General features: G+C 62.8%; 2 protein-coding genes across 2 annotated transcripts in view; both read left to right on the top strand.

Moving 5' to 3' along the window:
* Positions 1-6: 6 nt before the first annotated feature.
* HDGF (heparin binding growth factor) lies at positions 7-7,150 on the top strand. The gene is made up of 6 exons (XM_057388089.1): positions 7-151; positions 5,881-5,957; positions 6,056-6,194; positions 6,290-6,466; positions 6,541-6,731; positions 6,840-7,150. The coding sequence occupies exons 1-6, from the start codon at positions 65-67 to the stop codon at positions 6,844-6,846; spliced, it is 678 nt and encodes a 225-aa protein (XP_057244072.1). The 5' UTR covers positions 7-64; the 3' UTR covers positions 6,847-7,150.
* A 1,507-nt stretch (positions 7,151-8,657) lies between these two features.
* Positions 8,658-9,804, top strand: part of MRPL24 (mitochondrial ribosomal protein L24) — a 3,239-nt gene continuing 2,092 nt past the window's right edge. Inside the window, exons 1-3 of the mRNA XM_057388090.1 lie at positions 8,658-8,682; positions 9,367-9,598; positions 9,681-9,776. Coding sequence (XP_057244073.1) covers positions 9,419-9,598; positions 9,681-9,776 — 276 coding nt within the window. The 5' untranslated portion in view covers positions 8,658-8,682; positions 9,367-9,418. The remainder of the gene's footprint in view (positions 8,683-9,366; positions 9,599-9,680; positions 9,777-9,804) is intronic.

Genomic DNA, 9,804 nt, shown 5'->3' with positions numbered 1-9,804 from the left:
CCCCCTCCTCCCCCTCCCCCTCCCCCGCCCGCTCCCCCGGTCCCGGGAGGAGCCGCCAGCCAAGATGTCCCGGTCCAACCGGCAGAAGGAATACAAATGCGGGGACCTGGTCTTCGCCAAGATGAAGGGTTACCCGCACTGGCCTGCCCGGGTAAGGAGCTGGGGAAGAGGGTGGGGGGCGATGGGACCCACCGGTGTCCCCCCGGTGCTCTCTCGGGTGCTCCCCGTTGCATAACGCGGGCGGCCGAGGTGCCCCGGGGGTGGGGGGAGGGGGTGCACCGGGGTCAAGCTCCCCCCGTGTAACGGCRGGGGGAATAATGCCTACATTGGGGTCAGGCTTCGTTCTCCCCCCTTCCCCTTCCACCGGGGCCGGGGTCTAACTTTACCGGCACCTTATGTAAGGCCGGGCCCGGCCGACTTGGGGGTTACTCGGTCCCGAGGTTTGGAGAGGCGCTTTCGGATCGTTTCGTTGGGCTCGGGGGGGGGATTTCACGTGTTCGAAACAACGTCCCGGGCTCCCCCGGGTCCCTTTTGTGCTGTTTATTCATTTCTCTCCTGGGGGGGAGGGGGGGGTCACGGGTGGGGACCGCGTGGCTTCTGCTACCGCGTGGGAGCGGGGGGCCGGCCGGTGACCGGGGCCGTGTCCACCACCGGAATACGAGTCTGGGCCAGCCCGAGGTGACCCCCCCGACACCGGGGTTGGGGTCGGTCCTTTTTCCACGTGGGGCCGCCGCACCACGACCCGTTTCCCGCTCCATTGCGAGACACCGGGGAGAGGCCAGGTCGCTCCCGCTTCGCTTCACCGATGAACCGGGGGACACGGGGAGGGGGTCGGTTCAGCCAAACCCCCCCCGTTCTTGCTCCTCCGGCAGCTCCCCGAACGTGTCCCCCCGGCTCTGCGTGGCCTTACCTCCTGCCACGGGTACCAGAGAGGTGCCAGCGCTCGCCGGGAGTTTGGCTTTAGCAAATCGATAGAATTGCTGAGGACTTAGGACGGGGAGAACGGGGGCCGTGTATTCGGGGAGAGGAGGGGTCGAGGTTTCACCATGTGCCGGACCCGCCGCTGTCCCCCCCGGCTCGTTCCCACCGGAGCCGAGTCCTGGGCACCGGACGGGTGTGGGGGTCCCTGAACGTCCCCGGGAAGGGTCCGTGCCATAAGCCCGGGACCCCTGGGATGAAAAGCCCAGAGCCACCAGGGCCGGATCCCCGGCCGGGGGCCGTGGGCAGCTCTGGCTGCACAACACGGCGCTGGTTATTTTTAAGCGGTTGATGATGCAGTTTAAAATTTCCTTGGAGTGTTCCCCCCACACGCATACACACACACACACACACATTCCCCTCCCGGCCTTGCTGCAAAGGGCGCTGGGGCTGCCTGGAAACCCCAAATTGAGCGGAAAACGGGAGGAATGGCGCGGTGGGCTTTAAAGGCCGAGGATCCCCCCCCCCATCCCCGTTCCCCCCATCCCCTCCTCCTTCCCCTCCCGGATTTGAATAACTTTTGTTTGGTTTGTCGGGTTCTGGCGGGGAGGCCGGGAGGGGGTTGGGAGCCGTTCGGATTTGGCACTGGCCTCCCAACGCGCATTTGAAAGCGGCTTTGCGAGGAGGAGCCAGAGGGATCCCTGGGAGCCCGGCGCCTGCTTCCACCACCGCCTGCTTTTCCACCGCAGCTTCTCTCCGGGGGAAAGCGACGCTTCCCCGGCTGCCTCATCCTCCTCCACCCATCGCATCGCGGTGGGGTTCGGCCCCGCTTCCCCAAACCCCCCCAATTGTGTGCCCCCGCCGGGGGTGACGCCGGGTCGGGACTTGCAAAGCTTCGTGCCGGGCTCAGCTCCCGGGGACCGAATTAGCGCCTGTGTGCGCCCAAGCCCGCTCGGGTTTCACGCCCCACTCGTCTCTCCCAGCGCTTGGTTTCACTGCCACCATCATGGCAGGATGGTTTCAGGGGCTGTTTCAGAAGAGGTTTTGTCCCTCCCGAAGCAGCAGGAGGTTGGGTTCCCTGAGATTGGGGGGGTTTGGGGTGCAGCCCTCTGTGCCTCTGTGACTAATCGGTCAGGGTGAAGCAGGCAGGGTTTGCCCGTGACTAATCAGGTGCTGTGATGAAACGTTACCCGGCCACGCGTGGCGTTTGCTGGGATATTTGTTTCCAGCCAGGTGTGGCTGGAGCAGAGAGATACAGCGRGGAATGAAATGGAGGGGGGGAAGAGGCAGCACTGTGCGGGGTKAGGGTTGTTCCTCTGGCCCCATTCCCTGGGGATGGCACCCCAACACCACCAGCTCAGCCCCTGCCCCCAGTCAAAACCTCTCCCTGAGAGGGGCTGGGTTAAACAGAGGGGAAACTGAGGCACGARAGCGGGGAGATGAGTGGCTGGCACCTGGAAGGTGATGCTTGCCTCCCTTTTTTCCTCTCACCCTTTCTCTGCAGGGTCCCTGATGCCGGACCCTCGCTGTCACCTGCCCATCGGTGCTTCTCTGCTGCTGTGGCCAGATCCGCAGCCCTTTTTCCTTAAAGATCTCTGGGACAGCACAGGAGCACAGCAGGGGACAAAGCACCGGCGCCAGGCTGGGGGTCCTGGCACCAGTGACCCCCCTGCCCATGTTCCCATGGCCGGGGTCAGGGTCCTGCTGGCTGTACCCTCTGGAGCAGCCTCTGAGTAGTTTGGTGCTTACCACCAGCCTGATGCTGGAGTGGGACCCGCGGTGGCCCYGGGGCTGAGGAGAGTCCCATGGGTGCAGCTRTGGGGTTTGGGGGTGCCACAGGCCCCACACCCCAGTGCGTGTGCCCCCCATGTGCTTTATCAACCGTGTGTGACCACATGAGTTAATTCCGTTAATTCCCCTTCTTGACACCCAGCTCCTCACCACCTCTCGTCCTGCAGAAGGGAAACTGAGGCAGGGAGGGGGCTGCTCCCAGCTCCCATGGGGGCGGTGCAGGGCAGGCTGTGTCCAGCCGTGCTCCATGGACCAATTGCAAAGGTGAAGAGCAGAGGTTGGGGGCAGAGTCCAGAGCAGGGGACGTGCCAGTCCCTCCCCTGCCATGGTCCAGAGCTTTCCCCGCTAGGGGAGCGGTCCCAGCCCGTTTCCAGACCCACCCAGACGCAGGTCCCAGGGCTGTGACACTGGTGGGGGACAGCAATGGCCACCAGGGACTTTACTCTGGCCCTGTCACCCCCCAGTGCCACCGTCCAGTGAGCGACAGTGATGGACAGACAGTTGTGGGGTGCGATGGTGCCACGAGCCCTGGGCCCCCATCACGGGGCAGTTTGGGCAGCCCGGGCTTTCTGGGTGGATTTTTCATCCGTCTGCACTATCGGTGTCCCCGATGGGGTGTCATCTGCCATGTCCMCACACCCCCATCCCTGCCTGTCCATGCAGATAGAGCCACCGTGTCCCCTTGGGGTGCAGGAGGAGCCGATAAGGGGCTGGTGCTGGCGGGAATGRGCTGTGCAGGAAATCCCATTGTCASGGGGGGATCCCAGCTGTCCCCTGTCCTGTGCCCTCAGTTGGTGGGCTGGGGACAGGCAGCAGTGGRTTTGGGGACRYTGTGGGGACAGCCATCCCTGTCCCTGCTGCCCTTGCCTCTGCATGTGCNACAGCCATCCCTGTCCCTGCTGCCCTTGCCTCTGCATGTGCCGCCTATGCTTCCTTGGGGAAGGAGATTTGGAAACTTGCTGGGGAATGGCACAGATGGGGGATCTCTGTCAGGGTCCTGGCACTGCAAGGGGCTCTGGGGTCCCTGTCCCTTCCTGGAGGGGGATCTGGGTTCCAGGTCCTCACTTGGGGGGCTCTGGGTTCCCTGTCCCAACCTGGAGGGGTCTCTGGGTTCCATGTCCTCACTCAGAGGGGTCTCTGAGTTCCATGTCCTCACTTGGGGGGTCTCTGGGTTCCATGTCCTCACTTGGGGGGCTCTGGATTCCATGTCCTCACTTGGGGGGCTCTGGGTTCCATGTCCTCATTTGTAGGGGTATCTGGGTTCCATGTCCTCATTTGTAGGGGTATCTGGGTTCCATGTCCTCACTTGGGGGGCTCTGTGTTCCATGTCCTCACTTGTAGGGGTATCTGGGTTCCCTGTCCCTTCCTGGAGGGGGATCTGGGTTCCATGTCCTCACTTGGGGGGCTCTGGTTCCATGTCCTCACTTGGGGGGGTCTCTGAGTTCCATGTCCTCATTTGGGGGGCCTCTGTGTTCCATGTCCTCACTTGGAGGGGTATTTGGGTTCCATGTCCTCACTTGTAGGGGTATCTGGGTTCCATGTCCTCACTTGGGGGGCTCTGGGGTCCCTGTCCCAACCTGGAGGGGGCTCTGGATTCCATGTCCTCACTTGGGGGGGCTCTGGGGTCCCTGTCCCAACCTAGAAGGGTATCTGGGTTCCATGTCCTTACTTGGGGGGTCTCTGGGTTTTATTTCCTCACTTGTAGGGGTATCTGGGTTCTATGTCCTCACTTCGGGGGGTCTCTGTGTTCCAGATCCTCACTTGGGGGGGCTTGGTGGGGCCTTAGCCACATTGTCCCAGGAGTGACCTGAGGGAACGTGGCTTGTGGGAAGCAGCATCCTCGGCTGGGCTGGGCTGGGGCCGCCCCTCTGAGTCACATCATCCCCTCCTCCTCCTCCTCCTCCTCCTCCTCGGTGCCACGCGGGGACGGAGCTGCTGCTCCCAGCTGCCGCCATGGCCCCGGGTCCCACTGGGCACTGCTGTAAGAGCCAGACTGACCTTTGCTCTGCTGGGGACCGTCCCTGCTCCTGGAATATCCCTGTGCCTGTGGGGAATGGGGGGCATTGGGCAGGGTGCTGCCAGTAGTCCCGTGGTCACCAATCCTGATACAGGACAGGTTTGTGGGCAGTGGGGATGGCACGAAGGCGCATCCCACCCAGGAGTGGGATGTGACAGTGACCATCCACCATGTCCTGGTGCCCGCAGGGAACCCCTCACCGGTGTCTCATCCCCTCCAGCTCCCGCTGGGTTGTGCCATCATTGCCCCTTGACAACGTGTTGGTTCCATTCCCAGCTCTGGGAAGGAAATCAGGAAAAACCCTAGAAACCCTTGGCCAGGTTCACCCTGGGGTCACGATGGGCTGGAAGGAAGAGGGGTAAAACACTGGTAGCAGGAGCCCTGTCACCACATCTCGGCCCTGCTGGCTGGGGAAACAGAGGCTCAGCAGCCTGGGGGTGTTGTGGTGATTAGAAAAAGTCGGTGCCATGAGTCAGCAGAGCACTGGCATTGGGACCGGGCACCCCGGGCACATCTGCGCTGGCACCTTCCATCCCAGTGACGCGCTGGCGCCTGCCCCGAGACCCCCACCCGCATCCTCCTTCGGCTCCTTCCACCTCCCTTTGAGGTTTTCTCAGGGAATTTATGGCTGCTGGCTGCAGGGGGGGTTATTTTTAGACGCTATAAAAAGCAGCCGGAGTTGCTTTCGCTCCGTTCCCGCTTGGCGCCTCGGGATTATTCACGCTTGGTGGAGCAGCACCTGCCTGTGGGCTTGGCACCGGCTGCTGCCCGACCCCGCAGCCCTCGCCAGGCCATCCCCTCGTCTGGTGACCCCGTTTTGGCTGGGGTGTGTGGGCAGTGTCACCCCAATCCCAATTCCTGGGCTGGGGTGATGCCTGTGGCTCTATTGGCAGTGCCTGAATTTGCTGAGTGTGTCTGAGCTGGTCTAGACAAGAGCTTACAGGGGAGGGAGGGGGTGGGAGATGGGGAGTCCCACTGACCCCCAGACCATTGGACATGACCACTTTTTCTGCTGACCACTTGCCTGCGCTGGGTGAATTCCCAGGAAATCACATTTTCTCTTCTAGGACACTGAAGTGGGGTGATGTCCTGGGGTCTGGGGAGCCCCAGGGGTCTTCACCCTCCCCTCTCACCCCATCCTTTGTGTCACACAGATTGATGAGATGCCAGAAGCTGCAGTCAAATCCTCCTCCAATAAGTACCAAGTCTTCTTCTTCGGGACCCATGAAACGTGAGTGGGAGCCAGGGCAGGGTGGGTGGTGCCAGTGGGTGTTAGAGAGGTGAGACCCCACCCTGCTCCCCCATTCTCACCGTTTTCCCCCTCCACAGGGCATTCCTGGGKCCCAAAGACCTCTTCCCCTACGAGGAGTGCAAGGAGAAGTTTGGCAAACCCAACAAGCGGAAAGGGTTCAGYGAAGGTTTGTGGGAGATCGAGAACAACCCCACGGTCAAAGCCTCCGGYTACCAGGTGGGTCATGAGCTGGGGGGCTTCCATCCCATTTCCCCCTTTCCCCAATTCCTCCGTCCTTGGCACCCTCTTTGAACCCCCCATGCCACCCCCAGCCCACCCAGAAGAAGAGCTGCCCCGAGGCGGCCGAGCGGGAGCCGGAGGGAGATGGGGAGAAGAAAGGCAACGCGGAGGGCAGCAGTGACGAGGAGGGCAAGCTGGTGATCGAYGAGCAGTCCAAGGAGAAGAACGAGAAAGCTGGGATCAAGAGGAAAGCGGAAGATGCTTTGGAGGTAGCGGGGTGGGACGCTGGGGATGGGGGTTGTGGGTGATGAGGGTCGGGCTAAGCTGAGATCCCTCCTCCCAGGACTCCCCTAAACGCCCCAGGGATGCAGAGGGGCAGGAAGAAGACAAGAAGATGGACAATGAAGAGGCCCCCAAAGAGGAGCCCAAAGCCAACCCAGGCGAGGGGGAGAAGAACAGCGACGCCGCCGACGCGCCGGACGCCAACGAAGCCAAGCAGGAGGGCAAGGAGGAGGTCAGAGACCACAAGGAGAGGTGAGGGCAGTGTGGTGACCCCCATCCCCACAGCCCCCCRGGTTTGGGGGGCATCCCTGGCACTGCAGGGTCTGACCATGGACCTGGATCTCTTTTTGGTCCCCACAGCCTGTAGCAGCTTCCCTGGTGAGCTGATCCTTCCCCGCTGGGTCTGGGTGCTGCCCCGTGTCGCCCTCGCCTCTGGCTCGTCGCGTTCCAGAGCTCCGGATGAGAGAAACCACCCCAAAATGAAATTTCAAAAGGAGAAAAAAAAAAATTTAAAAAAACTACAAAAAAAAAAAAAGAGAGGAATGCAGAGCGGCCGGGTACTGATCCCGAGCGCTCCGTGCCTGCCCCAGCCGTGGGCGCACGCTTTGTATTAGTGATTCCTCGGGGCTGAGCAGTTGATTTGAAATAAAAGCGAATCTTGCCTTTTTAAAGCGCTTTGTGGACCCCAGGTCAGCCCCTGGACCCTCCTGCGTGGGTGGTTTTGGGACCCTTTGGGGACAGAGCTTATGGAGCAGGGAATGAGATGGGGCTGGGGAATGGGAAGAGCCAGGAGAAGGTTTTKAAGGTTTTCTATATAAAATAGAAATTACAGAATCCCAGAATGCCCTRAGCTKGAAGGGACACACAAGGATCAAATCCGACTCGTGGCCCTGCACAGTAACAYCCCAAAATCCCAGCATCTGAAAGCATTGCCTAAACACTCCTTGACCTTTAGAATAATGAAATTGTGGGATATCCTAAGCTGGAAGGGACCCACAGGGATCATCGTGCCCTGGCYCTGCACAGGACACCACAAAATCACACCCCGTACCTGAGGGCATTATCCAAACACCCTTGAGCTGGGGCAACCTCGGGGCCATGACCGTTCTCTGGGCACCCTGTTCCATATAAACCAGCGAGGAGAGGTCAAACCGGGGAAATTTGGTTATACTCGGCTCTCCACGGAGGGGACAGCGGGGATTGTCCCCTGCCCCGGGACCAGGCCCCAGAACGGGGAGGGCAGCAGCAGAAAATGGAGCCGTGGTTGAGTGCCAGCCCCGGCGGGACTACGTCTCCCAGCGTGCCGCGCGGCGGGACTACAGCTCCCGTCGTGCCCTGCGGCAGGACTACAGCTTCCGGCAGCCGCTTCATCCCGGGCCGGGTCCCCACGGAAGCTGCAGCGGGGGTGGGGGGGCGGAAAAACTACAGCTCCCGGCGTGCCCCGCGGTAGGACTACAGCTCCCAGCGTGCCCCGCAGCAGGACACAGCTCCCGACAGCCGCTTCATCTCGGGCCGGGTCCCCGCGAGATCAGCGGCGGGGCAGGGGACACTGAGGGGAGATGGAACCACAGTTCCCGGCGTGCCCCGCGGCAGGACTACAGCTCCCAGCGTGCCCCGCGGTAGGAATACAGCTCCCGGCAGCCGCTTCATCCCGGGCCGGGTCCCCGCGGGACTGAGGCGGGGCGGGGGACATTAGGGGCGGCAGGAATACAGCTCCCGGCAGCCGTTTCCTCTCGGGCCGGGTCCCCGCGGGAGCTGCAGCGGGGGTGGGGGGCGGAAGGACTACAACTCCCGGCGTGTCCCGCAGCAGGACACAGCTCCCGGCAGCCGCTTCACCTCAACCGAGCCCCCGCGGGATCAGCGGCGGGGCGGGGGACACTGAGGGGCGGCGGGACTACAGCTCCCGGCGTGCCCCGCGGCAGGACTACAGCTCCCGTCGTGCCCCGCGCCGGGTACCTTCACCCGCGGCGTCCACAGCGCCCCCAGGCGGTGCCGCGTCCGTCTCCGCCCTCACGGAGCGCGGGAGCGGCGCGGAACCCTCAGGTGAGGGGGGTTTGGGGTTCGGAACTTCTGTAGGGGCCAGGGGGCTCTGCAGGATCCTTTTTGGGGTATTACCGAGGCCCTGCTGGGGCTTGGGGCCCTTCGGGGGCTCTGCCGGATGCCTGAGTATCATTTCCGGCGGGGTGGAGGGGGTGTGCTCATGGTACCCTTGGGTTCCCTTTGTGGGGTGGGGTGCTCTGTGGGACTGAGGGCGGACTTTGCGATATCCTTGGGACCCTTAGGGGCTGGAGGGGGCTCTGCCGGTGTCCGTGTCACCTTTGGGGGAATGGGGTCGGTGGGACCCATGGGTTCCCTTTGGGGGTTGCTCTGCCCGTCTGTGGGACTCCTGTATTCTGTGGGGGAAGGGAGAGGTGCCTGTGTGACCCCTTGGTTCTCTTTGGGGAGTGGGGGGCTCTACGGCTCCTCTTTGCAGGACAGGTCCCCTGTGAGTGGGGGGTGCCTTGTGGGATCCCTGGGTTTCTCCGTGGGTATGGGATTGCTCTGCCACTACCCCAGGGGGGTCTCCCTTTTGGGGCTGTGAGGGTCTGTGGGTCCCCTTTTGGGGTGAGGGTTTGCCAAGGATTCAGTCTGCTTTGGGGGGTGGCTGTGCTCTGTGGGATACCTGGTTCCCCTTTTGGGGTGTAGGGGTCTGCCAAGGATTGGGGTTAGGGGTGAGTTTGGGATCCCTGAGTGGTTTCTGTGGGGAGCTGCTCTCAAAGCCAGGTGCTTTGATCCCTTTTCAGTGGGGGATTCTTCCAAAGCCTGGATAGGTGAGGTGTGCTGGGGCTTAACTCCCCTTTGGTGGTGGGGGGGTCTCTGCCGACCCCCTGCATCCCCCACCCCCCAGGGATGTCCCCAGGGGGCTCAGCGACACCCCTGACCCCCTAACCACCAGCACCATGCGGCTCTCGGCCCTGCTGAGCGCGGCACGGCCRCGGTTGCCCCCGGGCTACCGGCACGGGATGTGGCCCCCGGACTCCATGGCCGCCCGGCTCCGCAACCCCCCGGGGCAGCGCCGCCGCAAAGTCTTCGTGGAGCCCATCGCCAAGGACGACTGGAAGGTGTTCAAGGGTGACACGGTGAGGCTCCCCCTCCCCAGGTCCCCCCGTTCTGGCTGGCAGTGGGGCTGGGGTCCCATTTTTACCCCTCTGTCCCCCACAGGTGCAAGTGCTGGCTGGGAAGGACGCAGGGAAGCAGGGGATGGTCACCCAGGTGGTGCGAGCCCGCAACTTCGTGGTGGTGGAAGGACTGAACACGGTGAGGCTGGGGGCTGGACTGGGGGGCT

This window comes from Malurus melanocephalus, unplaced genomic scaffold (assembly GCF_030028575.1).
Source record: "Malurus melanocephalus ecotype Western Australia unplaced genomic scaffold, MMel_1.1 scaffold_1568, whole genome shotgun sequence".
Lineage (NCBI taxonomy): Eukaryota > Metazoa > Chordata > Aves > Passeriformes > Maluridae > Malurus > Malurus melanocephalus.
The sequence above is the reverse complement of the archived record's forward strand: the minus strand, read 5'-3'. Positions and strand labels throughout refer to the sequence as shown.